The sequence below is a fragment of the Micropterus dolomieu genome, linkage group LG02, assembly GCF_021292245.1.
Source record: "Micropterus dolomieu isolate WLL.071019.BEF.003 ecotype Adirondacks linkage group LG02, ASM2129224v1, whole genome shotgun sequence".
Classification (NCBI taxonomy): Eukaryota; Metazoa; Chordata; class Actinopteri; order Centrarchiformes; family Centrarchidae; genus Micropterus; species Micropterus dolomieu.
In genome coordinates, this window is record NC_060151.1 from 22,872,664 (window position 1) to 22,896,410 (window position 23,747).

Here is a 23,747-nt window from a genome sequence, read left to right on the forward strand (position 1 = left end):
TTGAATGCAGGACCTTTACTTGTAATTAAGTATTTATATTGTGTTGGGTTTACTTATCTTAACTTAGGCCATACATTTGGCCTTATTTTAATACCAGCATTTGAATAAATATGAGCACAACATAAACACAATACAATAATAAAGGACTTAAAACTACATTGTGAAACATTGCCCCTCAACAAGACAGGGCCACATGATTAACTAATAATGCATCAGTGATATGCTTTACTGGTGCACGTTTTCAATTAATTTCACAATTGCAATCAAGTGAAATAGATACTTTTGTGGAATAACGTTAGTGTGTAATCCAGTCTTGGCTACATCCATAATTTTTACTACAAAATTGCAGCTTTGTCAGCACAGTAAACAAAGCTTTGTGTAAAGTGAAATATGCTGATACATGTTATCTACATACATTACAGCATCAAGGTGGCTTAACTAAATTCCCAAAGGTAACGCTGTAACATCTTGGTGGAAATTGTTGTGTAAGGTCAACTCACTAGGACCGAATCGTTTGCGAAGTGCACACCACCACTACAGCGCGCTTCTGTCGGACACAGACGGAGCGAGCAGAGAAGCTGCTGCTGTGTGAAGAAAATGGCCGACAGATTTTCTAGGTTCAACGAAGACCGTGATTTCCAGGTAATCCATGTTAGACAGTTGACGGAGTGCATATATTTTACAATGTCTAGATGTTTTACCATACAAATACGGAATAAATCGTCACGGACGGCTAAGAATTATTACAAACTGCATCGTGCATTTCGGTGTAGATATCGCTTGCTAGCACTGCAAGCTAACCAAGCTAACACTAGTGAATAAGGCTAGTGCACTGCGTCTCTTTTGAATTTAACTTCCCTGACGTTTGGCTGCGTGCTAAATTTGACTCCTGTTGTTGGTTGTGAGCTGTAACATTAAGCACAGTACCAGGCAAGCATCTTAACCATGCAACAATAATAGCTAGTGAAGTCCAACTAGCTTGTTAGTGACCTTGGGTAGACTGGTTATTTATCGACATATGCTAACGATGCATAGCTAGCTAGCAGATAGCTAACGCGTACGCACATTGGGCAATATTAGCACTAGCAAGAAATGGCTGTATCATTTTGATAATTAGAATACAACCAATGAAGCTAGTTAGCACGTTGAAATTAACCGAGTTACTGTCAGCTATCTGTTGGTCCAGCCATTTAATGAAATTACCTCTAAATATCTCTTTATTTAAATGCGTTTGAAGTGGAGTAGTTATCGATAGATTTCAGATAAACAACATGTCATTTGCTGAATTTCCTCCTTATAAAAGCGTGAATAACGTGTTTTTTCCAGCTCGTTGTTGTGGTTGTGACGTTGCCAGACAGATTTACTTCACTTGATTTTGTTTGTTTCTGTAATGCGAATTAAATTAATTCCTCACTGGAAACAAAAGTAGGATGGACGCACTGAGATGGTAACAAGGGGTTCTTATTTTGCTTCAGCTGTGTGAAGCTATTCATTAGTAATACCAATAAATCTGTCCCTACATCACATTAATAACATTTTTTGCAACATGACAGTGTTTCAGGTTGTATATTTGCAACATTAGTGCCAGAGCTGTGTTGCTGAATTTCATAACCCATAGATGAGCTGTTTGTCTTTCACTTGCCTATCAGTGATCAAAGACCACACCCAGTAGAAGCCAAACACAGCATTACTGACCAGACTAGAAAACAAGATTAATCCATATTTGTAGTTTTTTTATCAATCATTCATCACACTTATTTTCTTTGTAATCCCTCATATGGCGTTATAATCTTCCTTCTCTCCCAAGCATTAGTCATACTTTGTATCCCAACATATTTTTAAGCCACCTAACAAGTTTTTAATTCTTTGACATACTTGTTACTGGCTAATCTGCAGGTACAAGCCATACAGTTTTAAGTAATGGTTTTACCAGATGTCATTCTGCTGCACATGTTGTCTCAGAAGCAAGTTAATGTGTCTCAATCCCTCTCTTCTTAATATCTGCAGTACAGTGTTTAGCAGTAATTTGGAGTGGTTTTATCAAATAAAACTAGGCTCAAACTTCACTCAAGAGTTGTGGGATTGCATGGAGGCTGTTTCTTAATGCATGTGCTTAGTTATGCAGCACAGGTGTCATTTATCTAACATTTTCAAAACATTTTTCCTTTCATACGTCATCATTCTCCAGTAAGAAAGGTTGTGGTGTCATCATCATGTTATTTTATAAACCATATACGTCACTATGAATGTGAGGATAATTACTAGATAGTAAAGATATTTGGTGACCAAATTTGGTGCTTTTTCTCATCTGTGTGACCTTGTGTGCTTTTTCCCAGTGGTTTGTGAAGGAAGAGGAAAGTTGCTGTATAAACACTGATGTCCAGGGTCAGAGAAAAGGGCTTGCATGAATAATTTGAAGTACAACCCGGCCACTCTTCCTTACATATTGCTGACGGCATTTTGTTCTGTTGTTGAACAAGGACAGTGAAGCAAGCGAAGTTTGACTTAAAGGCTTTTTGGTTCATGAAATATGGGACCTTTTGCTATCGGAGAGAATAATCTTAAACATTGCTGCAATTGCTTTAGCTGTTTGTTTTGGATGTATTCAGCTATTTACTGTAGATGATGAATGATGTGACGAAGTAGGTGAAATACCGGACATGCTATGAAACCCATTAAAAGTTTACACATGTGTATAAGAAACAGTTTGTGAATTGCTTGTGTATTTTCATCTATACCCACTGTTTTGGTGTCCAGTGGGAACTCCGTATTCTGCTGTTTTGTCAGTAAGAGGTGAATTGCTGTGTGGTCTGAATGAGTCAGTTGAGGGGCAGCTCTGGCTCAGCACAGTGGAGCTCTGTGTGCGAGATCTGCTGGGAAGGCGTTCATATGCTCAGTATTCAGAAAGTTTCTCTCTGACTCCATAGATTAAAGCCTGCTGCCAAGCAACACAGCGCAGGAAACACCCACAGATGGTCTATCTAATATCTAAAGCACAACCAGTCACCGACAGCTCTGTCTGCTTTATTGATTTGCATTGTTGTAGAAAATCTAGCATGCGGCTAAGCTTATGTTGCAGAAACACACGAGGCAGTTTATGAGCGTCCACAGAGCTGGCCAGCAGTAGCACTCTCGCATCCATTTGCATCCATTCCAATGTTGTAGAACAAATGGTAATTTACTCTTGTAATGTATATCAGAGGACTAAGTGAATGTGTCATTTCTGTGCAGCATTGCTGGGCAGCTTGTGTTCCAGAGCCAGGGTGTTGAGGAAGCAAGCAGAAATTAAAATAAGAAGTCACTGCGGTGTGTGGGGGCCATGCTGATAGCACATTAAGTGGTCTGAGCACAAAGTCAGGAGGAGGAGAGATGGTGTGTGGGCAGAGCAGGGAGCCATCGATTTGTTCGTAAATAAGTCCTTTGCCCAACCTCTACATCTTCACTCATGCTCATGAGCGGTCCTGTTTCATCTGAATTAAGTGTGGCATCATATCACCTCATTATTGTGTGCCGATTTGAGCAATTTCTTATCTCTGCAAAACCGCATTCCCCCAGAGAATGTGGGGGATAAAGCCTCTTGCATGGCCCAGCAAATGTTAGCGTTGTCTTTTTACAGCAAAGGTGAATGAAAAACTCACTCTGTGATATATTTTGTGTGCAGTTGTGTTAGATGTAGTTGTCTATACATGCCCTACTTCTAGTAGCTGCAAGCAGCTAGAAAAATAATATAATAACATGGACTATTTTTGGAATCTTTCAGTTTTCTGCTTGTGTAAACATCAGGAGAAAACGGACTCACAAACACGACCTTTTCTCCTCTGCTGCTAAAGAGAGGAAGCCAGCTGTCTCAGGACAGAAACTGCTCTATAAACACACTCCATTTGGTTGAGGTAGCGAGCCCATTACTCACTCTCTGTCCCACCCAGGGCATGGACTTAAACATAAATGCCCAATTTGAATAAGTAAAGATATGCTTCTAATTCAAACAACAAATAGCCTGAGGAGAAAGTCTTTCTTCACTGCTGACACTGCTGTAATAAATTTAACAAGAAATAAAGAGATAGAAATTAAGTATGTCAAGTCAATTTTTAATCGTGGCTTTAAATAAACTTAGCAAGTGTTTATTTTTATCCTCTGGATTCTGTTTAGCATAAGTGCTGCAATTTATGGAGATTTTTCACTGTATGTTTTCAATATATTGTATATACATAAATATGTCTTTATTTACAGTCAATGGTATATTTATGTAATGCATGTTTTTTGCACACATCTTGTTTATGGATGTATTGGTTGATCACATCTGTATCATTCCAGCACTGGTTGAGATACTGACTTCAGTTTGGTTCTTGATGATCATGCTATCTTGTGCTCTGGGTAATATAGCCACTACAACTTTTTCCAGTCCTTCTCTTCTATGTGATTTGACTATAATTCAGTGCAAATTACAGGCAGCAGGCATGCCTCCTTGTACCGTCTTCTCAGATTAAAATAAACTCAGTCAGTGTCATGTTTTAAAATGCTGATTTTGATGGGGTTTAAACAAGTGTTGGATCTTTCTTCAGGAACTCTGTGTGATTACTACCAATATGTGCTGCAACGACATATTTTTAATATATATTAATGTGCTGATTATTTTATTAATCGTTTTTGTTCTTTAAAATGTCAGAAAATTCTGAAAAATGTTCATTACAAATTTCCACATGTCTTTAAATTGCTTTTTATGTCCAACCAATGCTCAAAATACCCACAGATATTTTTGTTTACTGTAACATAAGGCAGAGAAAAGCAGAAAATCCTTAACCAATACTGATTATTTTTCTGTCAACTGATTAATTGTTTCAGCTCTGCCACCTATCAAGCAGGACTAAATTATATATTTCTAAAATAAGCTTTTAAATGTGTGTCATTTAGGGTGGGAATCACTTTGACCAGTATGAAGAGGGACAGTTGGAGCTGGAGCAGGCGTCCCTGGACAAGCCCATCGAATCGGTAAGGCTGCATCTGTCATCCCGCACCATTGGACCAGCTGTGAGAGTGGATGATTGGTCCAGGGAGGAATAAGAACCACACCTTTTTACTCCAGTCATTCTGTCCATGTAGATGCATCCAGTGTTTTCTTGAACACACATGCCACCTAACCTGTAGAATCATTTGCCTCATGTCCATTAATACCCTTTAAGTCCCTTCCACTTCCCATGCCCTCTGCGTACTCCATTTTCTGTATGACAGTTAAAATGATTATGTATATAGATCTTCCTGCTACAGATAAACATTTGATTTTTGTATCAGTCTCCCATTAGTCATTGTTAGTCATCTTAGCACTATGAGATGACTCTGAAAGCATGGAGTGGATAAAGCACTGTCATTAATGGCTGTTTTGTGAATAGTCTAGCTGTTCATCCATTTTAAACTCATTCAGATGAAATTCCATATTTGGTAATGAGCAGGTTTTATTCTGGATACTAGTTATAACTACTTTCAGTGAGGTTTCTATACAGAGCCTTGCAGTTTTGTTATATTTCTATGATCCATTGGTGAGCCACCTATTCAACCAATGTGTTATTTGAAATGTATTCAGAGGGGTGTGATCATAAATTTAAAACCCTCTTATACAAGAACAAACATAATAAACACCTGTTGCCGGGCAGATTAGGATTTAAAAACAGTCTGATTAAAGTTTACAATTTTTATATCTGATTATTTTGACAGTGGCTCAGAGTTGTCTGTTAATTAAAAGTGGGCAGTGCTTATTCCGCTCCATTTAGGAAACAAGAGAGTGCACATTAGATGGTGTGAATGGCTACATTTGTGTTTGAGAGAGTGTGTTCCTGTGTAGCTTTAGAAATTATGTGTTAGTGTATAGTGTTTATGTCTATAGGACAGTTATCTTATTGTACACAACTTGGGGTGTTCGACATTTCTCTCCTGCAGCGAATTGGCCCCTATTAGCTAAGCAGCAATGACCTGGTTTGTATTTGCACGCTCTGCTTTCTTACTCCTATCTTTAGGGTCCTTGTAACGCTTCTCTGACTGTCTTTCTCTCTCTCTCTCACTACTGTCACACTCTGCATCTATTTTCTCTCTACCTCTCTCGCTCCCTCCCTACTACACAGTGATTCGGTGTACAGTACCCTCTGTCATTCTGTGCTGGCATGGTGCTTGTGCAACTGGGACTGCATTTTTCGCTGAAGAGGCACATAGATAATAGCGCAGGCAGCTCTCTTCTTTCTGTCTTTCCCACTCTCTCCATCCCCTCTTCTGTCTCTGAAGCACTGTGGTGAGCAGGCCCAAACTCCTCTTATGTACACAGTGTCGGGTCTCCTCTCCTCTACATTACCAACATGCTTTGTGACCCAATCAGATCAGCGGCAAGAGAAAATTCGTTGTCCTTGCTGTCTGTCCTTAAAAATAGAAAAACACAATTGACATAAGTTTGTTCATAATTTTCACAGTGTATCATCATGTTTGTAGCCTGAACGTGTGATTTCCATAGTTAGGATCTAGTGAAATGAGAACATTAAAATTTTATATCCTGGTTGAGTTCTATGTATTACGTACTTTCTCACAGGCACACAAACACCCCACCGTGTGTAGGTGGTGGAGAGGGAGAAAGGAATATGAGAGAGGTGGCCTGCTTACCTGGCTTGAGTGGCTCCTTTACTCCTGCGCTATTATTTGTGGAGGGGCGCTGAGGGCCGCGCTGCAGCATCACGCAGTTCTTCTCACATCACAAGTGCCGTCAGCTGTCACTTAGTCACCAGTAGTAACATTTGCACCCCTGACATATTGTCTTTGGAAAGTGCATGGCCCATGATGAAGGTGGTGGACTTTTTATCCACAGGCAAGTAACCATGAAAGTTTGCCACCAATTAAAACTGTTAATCCTAAAGATCATTTTAGATGATATGGAGACATTTTCACATTGCAAATTACACAGTTCTTGTTTGAAAAAATGTACCAACACACTAGCCAGTATCAACAGAAGACAAAAAGAAACATACCTACTCCTGCTTAGCCTCAAAATGGTCTCCACGTAGACTAACATAGAGTATGTAGCCATGTTGTTAGGTTCACAGGTATGTCCCTGCCTCCGTAGTGCATACCTTTTAGGTGGTAGGATTTCTAGCTGTTGTCCAAAAGTGTTGCGGTTACTTAAAGCTTCGGCCCAGCTACTCGGAGCCCCTCCCCTGCCACTTAATTGTGTGTGATCTATAGGCAGCTAGAGGTCTGTGGTACTTTATTGGGATCTTTTTTCTCTTTCTGTCTTTCCCCTTTGGTCTTTGCTCTTTCTCTCTAACATTGTTTTTGCATTGCATGTGTTAACTTGGTAGCATTCAGTACTATTTTCTCTCAACACTCTGTCCTAATTACTACTACAATTTTCCTCTCAGACTCAGTCCTCCCACGCCTCCTTCCCCTTTCCAGTCCCTCCAACCCACCCTCCGTCCTCCCCTCTCTTACCTGACCCTGTCCCAGAGCGATATGCAGCGGGCTGCCTCAGAGCCACAGAAACCACACATACACACTGGAAATCTAAGAAACACACAGGCCTTAGGAAGATTATTGTAAGACAGTGTACTTCTTTTTATCCACGTTGAAAACACTACTAATTATCTCTGATGCAGTTACAAAGGCCTATAAGGACTGGTTACATTTAGTGGGTATTAGTGTGTCACCAGGAACTGAATTATAAGGTGCGTAGTTTTTTGCAGTACAGCCAGACATTTTTTGACACCGCTGTGTGTCACTGTTAACTGTTCTGCCACATAGTAAGGGGAAGGAAGAACACAAAAAAAAGGTCAAACCCAATCCTTTTAAAATCCCGACCAACATTTTCTACGGCAAGCTCTTTATTTAGCACCATTCTTTACCCAGTGAGCAGCAGGGTGATGGGTCCAATGTCATTGCTGTGGCCCTTCAGATGTTTTCAGTCTGCAATGGAGTAAAAAGAGATAAAAGAGGAGATAAAAAATAACCATAAGCACTTGTCAGTAAACGAGTGTGACCACCTTACCTCACAATCAGTGGGAATGTCAGTGTCAGTCTCTGTTGAAAGACGTTGGGAACCCCTTCAGACTTTGCCCTTCAGAGTTTTTAACGATAAACTTCCAGTTGATGAATTGGGCCTTCAGAATTATGAGGTAAGTATGTATTTTTAAATTATTATGTTTAAACATTTTTATTAATTGGACTGTGCTTCTGTCATTTTCCCATCTCACTTAGTTAATGAAAGATTTAATCCCTTAACGTTCAATCTGACACACCTACACTTGCCTCCATTCACTGGGAAGCAGGAGCCTTCTGTTTAAGTCGTTTGGCTCTTGATGCACTGAGACAGTTGTTTCTATTTAGTCACACCTGCAGTAGCTGAGACTGACCAGGAATGTACAGAGCACCAAACACACAGGGACTGTAAGAGTTTATGGGGAGCAGCAGGAAACAGGCCCTGTCCACCACCAGCACTTGCCAACTGACATTCCTCAGGGACACGAGAGAGGATGATGAGTAACTGCAGCAACTTACTTTCTGCAAGAGCATTCCCTAAAGGGTCTCTTCCATTTTCTTTCAGAACATGCAAGAGGCGTAGTTTTGGTTAATGTGGGTTTAGTCACCTTTGCGGATTAATGTGCTTGTTCCGTGGTATATCCCCCTTGGTAATCTGAAGCAGAACAATTTAGTGGCAGGGACACACAAACATATCCATACTGTAAACATCTAAATGGCTGCATAGACAGAAGCAAAAAGATTCCCAAGTACTCTGAGGTCTCTAGGTGGGGTCCCCTGCATATCACTTCCCTCACCTATATCTTTTGCCATGCATTGTGCCAATGACAGCACAGTGCACACTTTTAAAAACACCCCCTCTTGTAGATTTCTTTTGTTTGGATAACATTTTCTAATTTTCTTTCTCCTGTATTAACAGTCAGTTGGTCGATTTATTGACATGCCTACCTTTTCTGTTTGTACAGTGTTGTGTTTGTTTAAAAGCAGAGAGAGATTTGCATTTTTAAGAACTAGAGAAGCTAGCAGAATTGCAGTTGAAAGCGTTTGGCCGGTTTCTTACGTTGTGTCACGTGTGACTGTTTTTTTGACAGCCCAGTATTTTAAAGCCAGGTTCGTATGGAAATGCCTTCACTCCACTTGCACTGCTGTTGGACTCGCCGTCGTTGCTTTCATCCGTCTGTCTGTCTATTCTTTTGGTGCACTCATCTGGTGTTCAACACGCAGCCTGCGCCTCATCTCCGACCTTTGCTGTGCCCATTTTGAACTAATCTTTTTATTAGTGACTGGTGCCTCATCCAACCTGCCCTAGTAGTAAATAAATCAAATTTAAAAGGTTTGTAACTTTTTTGATGAAAAATAAACAAAATCAGCAAACAGGGATTGTGTAGAGGCAGAGCAAGAGTATTTCTTAGGTGGATATTTTAGGTTCATTTTATTTTCTTTGGTTTAATAGATCAGCTAACCCAGCCCCCAAATCAATATAAATGTTCATGTGTAGAGTGTTATTGCACCATAATACTGCAGCAAGGGACAGAAGCATATCCAATGTCGGCTGGAGGGGAGGCGTTCACTGCAGCAAATTCTGCAGTGTTTTCTTTCACAATGAAGTCAGGGGACATGCTGTCCACCAGAGAGGAGGCAACACACTCTTTCAGACATACAGCTTCTAATTCTGCGTAGTTTATGACATGTCCTGGGAACTGCCAGGCAGCAACATCTTATACACAGTGACAGCATGTTAATGTAGCCTTTAAGGTCTTAGTGATGAGTTGATACAGACAGGCTGTCACCAATTCTCTTCCCACCATGTGAGGCCCAGCACAGATTCCTCTCCTATCTCATCTCAAAGTTGAAGGGATCTGACAGTCACATAGAGTAAGCACAGCTCATACATCCATGAAATGGAGGGGAAAAAATACCAAACCCTAACAGAAACAGGAAGTGAGGCAGCTCAGCCTCTCTCGTGGGTATTCGAGGCAAACATCAGCCAGATGTTTTGGATAAATCTTTTCTAGTCATCATGACAGTGAAGTGGTGTTTCACAGGTTTTTTTTTTTACAAATGATTTTTTGTCCCCAGAAGTACTAAATAGGGCAAAGGAAGGCAACAGTTTGCTCTGAAATACCAACAGTGGTTGACAAAAGGATTACGCCAAATGTATCCCAAATGAGACCTTGTGGGCGGAGATGCAGTGTGTGCTGTGTGTGACTACCACTCCCCTTCACATGCACTAACCCATACAAGCCCAGCTCACCTACACCACCCTAGAATCTCACCTACACCATGGCTCAGCCTGCTGTGTTCTGCCCTCTGTCCTGACCCGCTCTTTTGCCAAAGAGAATTAATTGAGCCCTGTTGAGCCATCACCTTCCTCTCTGTGCCTGATCCACCTGAGACTAACACAATTGGAGTTTTGTTAACCCACCCTCCAACCCCAGCCCGCCCCACCTCTCTGTTTGTGTACCATTCACAGTGCGCTACTAACACACCGACGATCCTTTTTGTTAAAACTCTTTAACAAAAAGCTGCATGCTGTTTTGTTCCAACCCCTTCACTTTCTGTTTGTGAAAGTTGATGTCAATCTCTTTGTGATTATAAATATCCTTTTTGTTTGGTTTGTATGTTTTTGGTAGAATGCAGCACTCTGGTGAATGTTAGACAAGCTTGGAATAGTTATAATCACAACAGAAAAACACTGCTTATTAAGAAATCTCATTATTTCCTGTTTATTTGTGCCTGAGGATGTACTGTAGTGTGTAGTGGTGGGACGGTCTTGCATTTCACTTAATGTTTTTGTTTTCTTGCTGACCCATACTAGTGATATAACAGTCTCAGACTTTCACATTTGGCCCCAGAGTGTGCTAGGAATTCCTGGTGTGTATATTCTTGCACTCTTCTTTAGCCTCTTTGATTCATTATGAGTTGCCTGATCTTGTCCACATGTATTGTGTTTAAATACTTTGTCATAGCAATCATTAGTATTAAAAGAAAATTAATTAATACTTTAAAGTGGATGGCCTCACTGTATTTGCACACTTTTTGGATCCAGTGTGAAAAATGTCTCACTCTCTCTTGTTGCAGAGCTAAAAACAGCCTTGCAGTTGGGTGAAAGCCATCTAGTTTGTAAAGTATGTTTTGTAGTTTATGAATACTAATGATATCTATGACAATGATGAGGCATGCTAAGAGCATAAATGTGTGTTTAATACTAATAGTTTAAAATCAAAAGTGTGAACGTGGGTAGGACCAGGCCACTGATAACAGACCAGAGATGGTGGAGGTGTCCAAAAACATGCACAATAGTTATTTCTAGTATATCTTATAGGGCTACATGCACATGATGTCTCCCTCTCTTCACCTGCACACCCACATATCCCCTCACACGTGCATATTCTGTCCACCCTGGGCCTTGTAATGGTAATCCAAGGCCCACTAGCTCCACGTCTGTCTCTTCCTCTCGCTATATTTTTGTGACAGCTGCATATGTTTCATGGTGCTTCCCTTGTCATGGTTACAGAATCACAGCAAGCTTGGAGTTTCTGGTCTTTGTTTTGTTAATGCAAGATTTCCATACCTGTTCTGTGTCACTTTTCTTTGTGTACTAAGATCTTGCTCTGTAGTGGTTCATATATGTATGCGTGTGATACATATATTGCCCTCTCCCTCCTCCCCTTAAATTATCAGTTAGTGGATGTGATTTGATGTGTTATCTTTTATCATCCAAAAAAAATAGAAATGGTCATGCCCAATTTCTCTGCCTTTTTAGAAAAAGGTTTTTAATCTGCATTCCTAGTTAGGAGGGTATCCTGCAGTTTACAGGCAACACATAGCCTCATGTATTCATCATAGTGGAAAACCTACCCTTCCGCTCAGTCTCCCACCCTCTAACCCCCCACCCCCAACCTTACCACTCCTTGTGCTGGAAGACACTGATGTTACACGCTGTAGGTGATGTGGATGACGATAATGATGATGATGATGATGATGGTGGTGGTGGTTGTGCTGATGATGATAGCGTGATCTGAGTGTTTTATTTTGTTTTGTTTGTTTGTTTTTTGATCAGTGCCCACAGGGAAAAGCTTCTCTTATTATTGGAATATTTTTGGTTTTTTTCTCCTGTCTTCTCTCTGCTAGGATAACATCGGGCACCGGCTGCTTCAGAAACATGGCTGGAAGTTGGGGCAAGGCCTTGGCAAAACCATGCAGGGTAAGGACTCACTCCTCTGTACACCTATGATCAATGAATGCTGGTGGTACTGGGCCACAACCCACTGTCTTTTTCTTTCCCCTTGTATTTCCAGGGTTTTTTTTATATCCGCAAATTTTCTGTTATCTTCACATTTTTTTCTCTGATCTCTCCTTTTGTGTCTATTGCTTGGTAAATGGATTTTCATTTAAACAAACGTCATTCCAGTTGTTCCTGTCGCTCTCGTGCTGCTGTTCTTTTGATCTTGGAAGAGCGAGGAGAATTTTCCAGAGGCCTTGTAAAGGATTTTAAGAGTCAGGGAAGAGATCCTCGGGGTTGGGAGATGGAAGTGAAGTGTTTCTTTGTCTTACAGTGACGCATTTAGTTTAGCAATTCCGAATAATTCCCTCTTAGAAATCACAGTTTAATTGAATACAGTTTTGTTCACACCCAGTTGTTTTAGCCAACCAGCTTAAAGAAAAAGTGGATATGTACTTGAACGTGGATTGCTGATGTGCCAGCATGTATATCTCGTACCTTCACCAGATCTTTCTCTGAACCCGTTTATTTTCTTTCTGGGCAGTGATAAGTGATGATGGTTGATCCTGGAAACGCAAACCAACAAACATGTTAGCCAGTACTGTATCCAACATGGCTGCCTCATGCAAAATAGAAGACGTTTCTTAGGCCTTGTCTGGGACCAGGCCCCTGTGGAAATGAAATTGCACTCAATCCAGAACTAAGGTACACTAGACGGTCTGGATTTGTTAGAGTCTGTTTCGATTGTGTCTTAAGGTTTTACTAAATTCACAATGTTGATATAAATCTCTATAGTCTGTGTAACATTCACTCTTTTGAAAATCTATTTTATTAACAAAAGATCATGTGCATTAAAAGTTTTCTCTTTATTTTAAGACTGAGGATCGTCTCTTGAGTGTAGTGAAAGTTGTACCATGAAAATGCTCCGTAAGCTCTGCACATTGAATTCATTCTGTAAGATGTAGAAAGCTTTTGACTAGAAAGCTGCATTAAATAGGTTTACATTCTGGAGACAGCTGTAATTGGATGGCGTAGCTGATTTTGACTTGCTGTAAGAGGGAGCAGGCTGAACAGAGCTGAGTGTGTGGGTTGGTCTTGGCTAACGTCAGCACTTTATTAGCTCAGCCCTGCTGTTCTCATAGGCCCATTGGCTCGGAGGCAGTGGTGCAGAGACCTGGCATGTTTCCACTGAACCTCTTCCTGTCTCTTCACCCTCTTTCTTCTCTTTATCAGTATCTTTCTTCTCTCTCTCTTTCTTGCTTTATCTCTGTTTTCATTGCCTCACCCTTGCCTGCACTTTCTCCAAAGAGGATAATGTGGATAGCATTGTCCATGAGTGATGTCATCACTGGCAGGCCATTGAGTCTTTGCAGTCTCCATATAATTTCTGGCATTTAGTTTTCCCTGCCTCCTCCACTATGTTCTTTTCTATCCTCTCAGACCATTTTAACCACAGATCTACCTGTTTCATTTCTAAATCTCTCATTAAGTCATTTCTTCCTGTCTTGCTCAATTGCAACTCAAGTGCATTGCTCTCCCTGTAAACCCAGCAGTAACATGTGCTCAGTATTAGCATTTTAATGGGAAACACCACTCACTCTGCAAAATCGAGTCTTCAGCACATGCCCAAATTATAAACAGGTTACAGCCTTACATGTAGCAGAGCTACCAAAGTGAGTCACTTAAATTACATGTAAATAGAGTTACCTGTGTTCAGACTCCTTAATTTGATTTGTAGGCGGCATAGTTAGATTATTAAAAAATCCATGCTTTCCTTGTATTAATGGTTTTGATAATGAGATTTCAGTTTTCTGTGCATTATTTCGGATACTAGACACCAAAAATTAGGTCTGAGAATTCCTGAATTGTTTGCATTACTGTGTTGAAACATACAGTAATGTCTACATGCTCATTTGGAGCAGGTGTTCGCAAAACAAGAGGTTTAACCTGCTGAGATTTAGCAGAGTAACCAGGCTGCATGTGTCCTTACTTTCCCAGATGATGGCTATGTTAAAGAATTTTGTTATTACCTGACCAAAAGAGTAAGAGTAAGAAGAAGTTTATCCTGTGTTCTATTGTTATAGTGTTTTAGTGTGGTCTGAGAAGTAATTTTCACATATAAAGTGTGTCATCAGATTTAATTGTGTAGTGTGGAAATAGTCTTACATGCAGGTAAATCACTTGTATCTTTATTTATATCTGCTCACATTATATCCATATTATTTATATCTGCTCACATTATATCCATATTATTTATATCTGCTTACATTGGTTTTAATCTGATTGAAGAGCCATGATATGTTATGGTCTGACATTTAGACATTAAATGTTGATTGTGGCTGTGTCGTGCCGGCCCTAGCACCTCTTGTTCGTGTACATATATGGCTTTTTTTCATGTGTTGCCACATAGTTATTGTCGGCCTGACAATGTCCAGGGACCAGAGTAGACAAGGAAGCGGTTTAATTCTGGGCAGGCTGACAAGGGTATGGAGAGAAACAACACATCAGTTTAGCATTTGGTGTCCGTCATTGTTTATTGCTATCTGGCTTTGAACATCTGAATAGCGATCTATATTATGTGATAAGGATGCGTGCTTTGTGTGGAGGAGAGAACAAGTTGCAGGGGCTGACTGTGCTCTTGTTTCTGCCGCTGGCACCACTGATGTGTGGTTATGTAAGCACCTTGCTTTGTGGGCAGATGAGACTGCGGCAAAGTGTGTCCAGTTGTTGTGTAGGAATTAATGGCCCAGTGGTGGAGCCCACTATCTCTGTTCAAATTTGCTAATGCACATTAGGAGTAGGCTCACAACACAATTGCACCCTTGCATCACATTGAAGCCTGCTGGATAATTATTATAATCTTCCTCTCCTTAACTGTCCTCCTTGCCAGAAGAGAAGGTTTTGAATTTTGAAGTGAAAGCATTGTGTCCCCTTTTTTAAGTTTTTCACTGTATTGACTTTGTTCTTATTCTTCTTTTGTCCTTTTTGCCCCTTTTTAGGTAAGGTTTGTTGGATCCCCTCTGTATGTGTGTGTGTGTGTGTGTGTGTGTGTGTGTGTGTGTGTGTATGGGTGTTTGTGGGTGTGTGTGTGTGGGTGTTTTTTCTCCCACTCTGCAGTTGACCTCAATGTAACACCCCTTTTTACAGTGTACCGTAGGCTAATGGCCTCTGTCAGCTTCCTCCTCTTTGCTTCATAATCACTAAACCTTTATTTCAATCTGCAAGTGAAAAGTGCTTCGATTTGAACAAAGAACAAAAATCCATTTGAAATCAAGATAGATTTAGGAAGCCATGATTTCATCACATCCCTTAGAATCATCATCTCCACGTATGTTAGATTTTTTTTTTCTCTTTGAGTTTCCGTTGCTGCTCACGGGTATCTGATTGGCTGTAACTACGGCTCAGACTTTGAATGGCTTGCAGAGTAGACAAGTTTTCCCCCTCTGCTTGTTTGCCTGTTTCTACCTCCAAACCTGTGAAACTTGTGTGTATGTGTGTGGCCATTACGTGGGACTGAGATATGTGTGCGTATGTTACTGACCGGGCCATAGAGTCAACTTACAGGGAAAACCTCACCACCCTTCTACACCCCGAATGTCTCTTTCCCCATGGTTACGTGCTCCCGTCCTCCCCCTGTTTATTTGCCCCTCCTGCACAGCATGTTTGTCCCAGAGGTGCACTCCTGCCTGCCTCAAACTGTCACACTCACCTGGGGCTTTAAGCAGTGTTGGAGGTAACACACTGAACTACCACTTTCACATGATGGAGTGAAATGTAACACTCCAGACGGGCGCACAGTTCACAATTTTAAGTGTACTTTGGTAAAAACCGCTGCTGCATAGCAATGCAGAACCTGCTCTAAGCACTGCTCAAAGCCTTGCTGGCTCTTTCCTCAGGTACATTTTATGTGTCATGTGTTCACTTGTTCCGGGGTTAAGCACATCCCAAAACAAGCTGGCTGGCTGTAGGCTAGTGAGGAAATGAAAGAATCTCAGGGAGATTTGCTAACTGGGCTGACAAGGCAAAAAAGCTCAAAGGGGGAAAATGGTAGTCATCCCTAGAGGCATCATGTCAGACTAGATATTTGACCACATGTTAAAAGAAATATTTTAAATAAAAGGCAAAATCTTTTCCCCATACCAGACACTCCAAAAGTAGATTCACAACTTTTGTTAGACGATGCACTTCCTTTTACCTGTCAGAGTTAATATTCCATCAGACTCAGCTGTTTGTTTAATGATTCCCTCACCCAGTACAGCTCCTCAAAAGTACTTATCTGATGGGGTTTCAAATAAATTAGTTTCCACTCTGTGAAGATAAAAAGTGAGGGTTTGCAGGCCTTTTAAGTTTTTAGGTAGTTTGGTACGTTTGGGGCATATTCTGGTTGAGGGAGCAAGACGCCAGGCTAGGGGCCTGGGGACTGGGACGAGTGGTTGGGAGAGAGTGGTGAGCGAAAATCCCTGTAAGCACCTAGCCCTGAGTGAAGGGATGAGGGGGGTGGGGGTGACACACTGATGCCCCTCTGGTAATAAACCTACACCCCACAACCACACTCCCAACCCCACCCTCCCTTCTCTATGTGCCTCAATCTTCCTGCTTAACCAATTGGTGTTTCTTTTTTACAGCGATTTGATCCTGCCCATGTTGTGCTGATGGTAAACTTAGTGGTAAATGTTATTTTATCCCCCAATTGAATTGTTTTTTTTATTTTATTTTAATTTCTCCCATTTTTTGTTTTCCTCTCATCAGAGCACCAATGCTACATAGGCTTTCAATTCTCTCTGTATTAGTCGTCATTCTGCTGCTTGTATATTATCATGCATATGTATTACTCTTAGAACATTGTCATTTTGTTTGTTTTCAGTTTTTTTAAACCTTGTGATTTACACCCTGTGATTTAGATGCACATTGTTTTTGTCTGGTCCTTTTTTTTTCCACTGGAATGGGTAATGTCGAAGTATTGTCACTGTGTTTAAAGATTGGTGATAGTTTGGGATGACTGTAATTGTTCATTAATCTTTAATTCTGGGCCTGGCTTGTGACTCAATTCAGACAGACCACTGCAGTGGCTGGCTAACAGACTAACCCCTTTTTTGGTTTCACTTCTCTAGAGTGTGACCATGTCTGTCAATAGATAGTCTTGTGATCCAGATATCACATAATCAGTCCTCTTCTCAGTTCCTCAGTGGAAAAAGCTCTTTCAAATCATGCAATCAGTGTTACGTTTTTAGCTAAAAGCCCACCCAGCTGCCAGACACTGCAGTGGAGAGTCAAGGCAGGCCATTATATGTTACAATGCCCATGCATCTATGATTTCAGAATTAATGTCATTGGGCTATGATGACTAAATTACTCAAGGAAAGCACAGGAATGACAGATATTTACTTCCAATAATGTTCTTACCTTCCTCTGTCCAGAAAGGTAATAATGTGCCAGGAAGCAGCCCCGATTAAAGCAATAAATTCAGTCCAAGCCTTAAAATGCAGTAGCATTTAAAGGGGCCATGTGTAGTTTTTTAGTGGCCTTTAGCGGTGAGGTGAGTGAGCCAAAACAGAGGCCGACACCCTGGAGACAGCATCACACAAAATGCGGGAAACTCAGGTAAACTCCCACGTTACGTAATATTTTTATCAGCTTGATGTTAAACTAATCCAAGCTTGTTGCATGACATTGTTTCATTGATTGCATATAGCCGTCATGATAATATGTCGGCGTTAGCTAACTTGAGCCAACTAAAACACACAATCCCAATATATTTCACGTGATCCGCAGCGTACCTGTCTAACAGGATTAGAAGTCAACTCAGGGTCAGGTTTGACCTGTGTTTCCGCCCGACGTGGATCTGATTCTAGTTTGGCCTGACGGCCTTCAGCCCATAAAACCTTTTTGTTGTTTTTTTAATCCTGCATGGAATTTTTGTTGGGAGTCTGTGTTGTGCTTGGGAGCCTGTCGGTTTTAGGTGTCGCCTGCGGTGTTGTCACTGTTGAGTTCAGAATCAGTAGGCAAGAGGCTCAGGAGTGCACATGAACATCACTGCCTAAGCCAATGGATTTTGTAGAAAATACAATCAGATTTCTTCACATAGGAACCAGCTTACAGGCGAATGATTCATTTTTATGTGAGGTTACAACCCTTTTATAAATAGGCAATTAAAAAGTGATTAATTTCATTTAAAAAACTACATATAGCCCCTTTTAATACATTATACATGCTCTTTTTGGCTCAAAGTATTACTTTCACAGGACAGTGGATAATTTGAGAAAGTCCTTCATTTTTAGTCAAATTTGGGTGAAATTTAAACCACCTGGCCTACTTGGCACAGATATAACAATGACACTTTGATTGTACATTTCTAACCCCGGTGCTTGTCGTTATTCCATACGCCCAATGGTATACATAGAAATTTGATTCATGAAAAAAAAAAACTAACTTGAATATGCGGGAGGGAAAAAAAACTGAAACCAAACTGAATTGATAATCACTATCAGTAAGATTGATTATTGTATCTTGTATCTGGCTGGCAACAGGAGCAGCAGACTAGTCCAAATTCTTTATTTTCCTTTTGTGTTGAGATCCCCATGTCTATCTGTCTGTCTGCCCCCCCCCCTTCTCCTCCTACCCATACCCATGTTTTACCAGGTAAGTATCCCCATCCCTTGCACTGTCACCATGGCGATACCTGGCCTGTGACGTCACTCTGCTGTAGTTCAGTGCTTGTGTCCTTTTTTAATTTTACTCTGTCCTTCTCTCTGCTTTGTTTGGCTGATTATGAGTGGATTAAGCAATTCCGTGTCAATCTCCAAAGTAGTTTTGATTTTTAAATATTTTATATCTTTAATGTTTCATTCTGTTTTTTGTCTTTGGTTTGTTTATTTTTCTACAGTTAATTTCCTTCCGATCTAGCTCTTTTCACAGCTTACATAACATAGCTTAAGTAGACAGAGGAAACTAATCATTCAGCTACAGTCATGATGAGGAAGGGGACCTGGGACAAGGGGACAGATTTGGACCTAAGGACAGTGAAAGGGGCTTTCAAGGGTCATCCAGGCTGCAGACATTTCAGAAAGAGATGATGCAATAGGCCTTAGATAATATTGGGAGGCTTTGTTCCCCTCATGGAGGATGTCGCAGTGGCACTCTGTGAGCAGTGGCAGCAGCTGTGCAGGCCTGTTGCAACTCCCTTCACACACACACACACACACACACACACACACTCTCCCTCAAGCTGTAGCGTCCTTGATAAACTTGGCGTTCTGGTCTAACCAGGACTGCAGCATCGAACGGGTGGAGGAGGGGTGGTGGGTGGCACAACTACACTGAATAGATATGGAAACAGATTGGCTTAAAGCTGATAGCCTTGTTTCTAGTGAACCTTATCTTTTTCTAGTAAGGCATACTGTAGTGCTGAACAACCCTGATATCTTTTACTCTTTTAAATTCACCAGCAAAACATTAATTGCAGCTAATTTGACTGATTGAAAATGCAAATTAGCAGCCAGGTTAACAGGAACACTAGATAAATTGGTCTTGGTGGCTGCAGTAAGCTGTGAGAATGGCTGATGTTTGGTTCACTGTAGCTTTCTGGTCTCTTTGCACTTCAAGGCAAAATTCTCTAACCCCAGCACCCTATGCTCTAAAAGCAGGCTGTCTCCGAGCTGGCCCTCCGTCTCAGTCTCAAAGACTCACCTAGTCCTCTCTCTGTCTCTTTTCCCTCAGGTCGCACCGACCCTGTGCCCATCATCCTCAAATATGATGTCATGGGGATGGGACGGATGGAGATGGAGGTATGATGCTGTTTATTTCATCCCCATTACTTATTTATGTTGTTCTTATTAATGAGAATATATTAGAAGCACCGCGCAGTTAAATGTCCAGTTAAATGTGCCAGTTGCCTTCAGGGCACAACACACTGACAGTGACCAGCAATAGCTTAAGCTATTCTTACGCGTTTGCTCTGAACTCGTTTTGATATCAGACAAGTTCTTAGTAGAGTTTTCACCACTGTAATATTTAATATTACTTTGCTGTAACAAAATTAGGATACATATAAGATGACAATCTTTGCTGAGAGGTATATAAAATAAAGATGATAATAAAGATCATTAAGTGTTGTTGAAATGTTGTAACACAAACATTTGTCAGTGGCTTTCAGCATGGTACTGAGATAGAACAGTTTACTCAAATTTCTACCCTTCAAGAGCCACCCTGGTGAAGTGTGAGTTATGTTACTGTTCGGTGGAAACAACTAGGAGAAACAGAAGTTCAGATGCAAGGTTGTGGGCCACTTGGCTACATGAGGTCACAAAACAGGATTACCAAACGGTGAAACTTTTATATTTTTTAAATCTGTCTTCGGTTTAAACGCTCACTACTGTCTTCCAGACAGTCTCTGGAAGAATAATTTGGTGTATGAATGGTGTTAAACCCATACATGCTTCCTCCAGTATGCCTGATGTTCTTGGAATTTCAGTTCCTGCTCGATCATTTATCCGCTTTAAGAAAGATTTCTGCTTCTGTGTTCCTATAATCCATCATATCTTACTCAAGTCCAACTGAAATGAAAAAGCAATTTTTGTCTGCTGCAGCACATATATCTGCCCGGTAAATAACTCCTCAGTTCTCCTTTGAGAAAAAAATCAGAAACATCAAGAAACAAATTTATAATTAACATTTTTTTGTTTCATAATGTCTCCCACTAGTTTTGCAATGATTTGATGGACACCATTCCAGTATTCATACATAGATAATAGAAAATAGAGATTTTATTTGGGGTGATTTAAACGGGATTTCAGCTGGACTTTACAATCTGTCAGCATCAGAAACACATATGAGAAAACACGAGCAGCTAGGCATGGACCGACATGGGATTTACCCGGTATGATAACCTTAAGCACAAAATCACGGTTTCACAGTATCACGTTTAAAAGCTCTAAAATGTGATATTTTTGAATGTCTTGGTGAAAAACGTCAACTTTTTTCCATTGAACACTATATTTTATTTTTAAGCAACAACATATACCACTGCTGCTAAGAATAATATCAAATAACACTATAAAATAAATTATTATTATTATTATTATATATACATTTTATCTAATTGGTTTATTTAATCGTTGCCCAGCATTAATTTTTATTATTATTTTTGTTAATGTTGTGATTTACACAATGGTGGAGGACCATTATATAGACATAATACCAGTTAAATTTAATTATTGTACAAAATCGCAGAAACGTAGTACTCTGCTCTTCCCCGCTCTATGAAGTAACGTGAGGGGTGAAACTGGCTGATGTTAGCTAGTTAATTAGCCATGTTATCTGCTTTGGTAGCAAGCCAATAGTATTTATTTCACCACCGCTAAACACGCTAACTCTGTTAGTTTGTTGCAAATGTTCATTTGAAGAAAGTGTTACCTTGAATTTAGCGAAGAGTGGATGGTACTCCTATAGATGGGATATCATATTTGTCATGTTACCTCCTGTGTTTTTCAACGGGGGAAAATGTTCAGGGGTTCCCCTCATTCGGCCATCCTACACAGAGGTGACTGACTACTCGCACCAACTGGAGGGGGAGGGGTCGTGTTACCCTCTCTAAGCCACACACAACCTGCGGGATACCTGTAAAGTACAGTACGTCTTTGACGGCAGCAACCGTATAACGGAAAATTTTAGTGTTTTTGAAACCTTGACTTTTTCATACCACGGGATACCTTGAAACCGGTAATAGCCCATGCCTACAAGCAACACAACTGACCAGTCATAGCCCCTGTAGCCCAATAACAGCTTGTTCACACGTATTAATGGCATGGCGTAAGATTAATTTGAACTGTTCCCTTTGATTCAGGAGTGTTTTGTTTTCTCCTTTTTAGCTGGACTATGCAGAGGACGCCACAGAGAAGAGAAGAGTGCTTGAAGTGGAGAAGGAGGATACAGAAGAACTGCGGCAAAAATACAAGGTGAGGCCCTTCAGCCTTGTGTTATTCTGATAATTAGTGTTTGTTCTATAACCTATATTAGTTGAGCTGCTGTGGTAAATACATCTGGAATAGGATGAAATGGAAGACAGGTACTGTAGTAACTGTAATTTCTTTTTCTTAATTTGATTCACTCATGTCCTCCTGTCTTTCCAATCAAAAATAGGACCAGATGGAAAAAGAGAAAGCTATTGCAAAGGCTCTGGAAGACCTGAGAGCCAACTTCTACTGTGAGCTATGTGACAAACAGTACACCAAACACCAGGAATTTGACAACCACATCAACTCTTATGATCACGCTCATAAGCAGGTACAAGTTGTGATTAAAAGTTCTTGCACTCATAATGAAGAGAAACATGAGAGAAGTGTTTCTTTTTTTCTGGGAGAGAAGAGATCCTGATGTGTTTTGTTTCTCCCTGTGTTGTCAATGTTTTGCTTCTGTGTAATGCAGAGGCTTAAAGAGCTGAAGCAGAGAGAGTTTGCTCGTAATGTGTCATCCCGTTCGCGGAAACATGGAAAGAAGCAAGAAAAGATGCTGCGCCGGCTGCATGAGCTGGCTGAGCAGAGGAAACTACAGGACATGTAAGAATTTATTCCTGGAGTGCCCTCTGCTGGCTGGATTTCAAAATCTATAACTTGGTGTGCCTGTTGTGTTTTGAATGACCACAGTGTAACCAGTTAGGTCAAACAAACACCACAATTTACAGTTCAGATTACATCATGGTTTTGAGTCACCAATCTGAAAATGTTTTGGATCAGAAAAAAATAAAGTTAGGATTAAATTCATGTTAATAAGCCCAACTTCGGCATTGATGTAGCTACTCTCTCTTTCTGTAGTCACCTCTCTTGTCTCACTCACTGTCCCACCCACAGCACTATCTGATTGGTTACGAGTAACAGCATATCAAGACTGAAGGCTGCTGTGCCAAAGATGGGCAAAGAGACTAGAGCTGCTCCAGTGAGCGAGCAGAGCTCTGCGTCGAAGGGAAGGCATTAGATATTACTGAAGCTGCGATAAACATCACATTAAAGCTGCAATAAAGCAGTTTTTCACCGTGGAGGGATCTGTACGGATCAACTACGATCCGTTACACCACTCTTTAATATTATAATAACAGACATGTCACCCTACTATAACAGACTCATAATTCCTTGAATTATGGTTGGGCGATCTTCTCTATTTTCATATCGTCTAATCATGGCTACTTGAGATCATCGATTGGCAATCTGATCGCCAGGTTACGTTGCTGCAGTCAGTGAAATGCCAGCATGGGGGGGGGAAAAGGCTTATTAGCGTTAAGAGAAAACACCAGAAACATCTGTAAAATACACAGTACAGTTTCCCACAGAAACCCCCTGTGAGCGTCTCTATGCGCTTTTATAATAATTATGATTTTACTCATATTGAATAGTAGGCTATATAGTATGTGGTGGTCAGTGTTGATATTGTCGTGTCACCACAAATAAATCAGTGAATGGGAAACACTGCAGTGTGGTGCAGATGGACTGTTTTTATGTCATCTTAGTTCTGATAGTGAGTTAGTCAA

General features: G+C 40.6%; 1 protein-coding gene across 3 annotated transcripts in view; it reads left to right on the forward strand.

Annotated features, from left to right (window-relative positions):
• Positions 1-499: 499 nt before the first annotated feature.
• The window catches only part of gpatch8 (G patch domain containing 8), a 28,611-nt gene continuing 5,363 nt past the window's right edge, over positions 500-23,747 (forward strand). Inside the window, exons 1-7 of one of the 3 annotated variants that reach the window (XM_046033862.1) lie at positions 500-642; positions 4,912-4,989; positions 12,139-12,211; positions 19,946-20,013; positions 22,096-22,182; positions 22,367-22,510; positions 22,652-22,782. In XM_046033862.1, the coding sequence (XP_045889818.1) occupies positions 598-642; positions 4,912-4,989; positions 12,139-12,211; positions 19,946-20,013; positions 22,096-22,182; positions 22,367-22,510; positions 22,652-22,782 (626 nt within the window). In that variant the 5' untranslated portion in view covers positions 500-597. Of the gene's footprint in view, positions 643-4,911; positions 4,990-8,237; positions 9,115-12,138; positions 12,212-16,854; positions 16,897-19,945; positions 20,014-22,095; positions 22,183-22,366; positions 22,511-22,651; positions 22,783-23,747 lie in introns of those variants that run through there. The other 2 variants (XM_046033870.1, XM_046033880.1) reach the window with 2 other exon arrangements.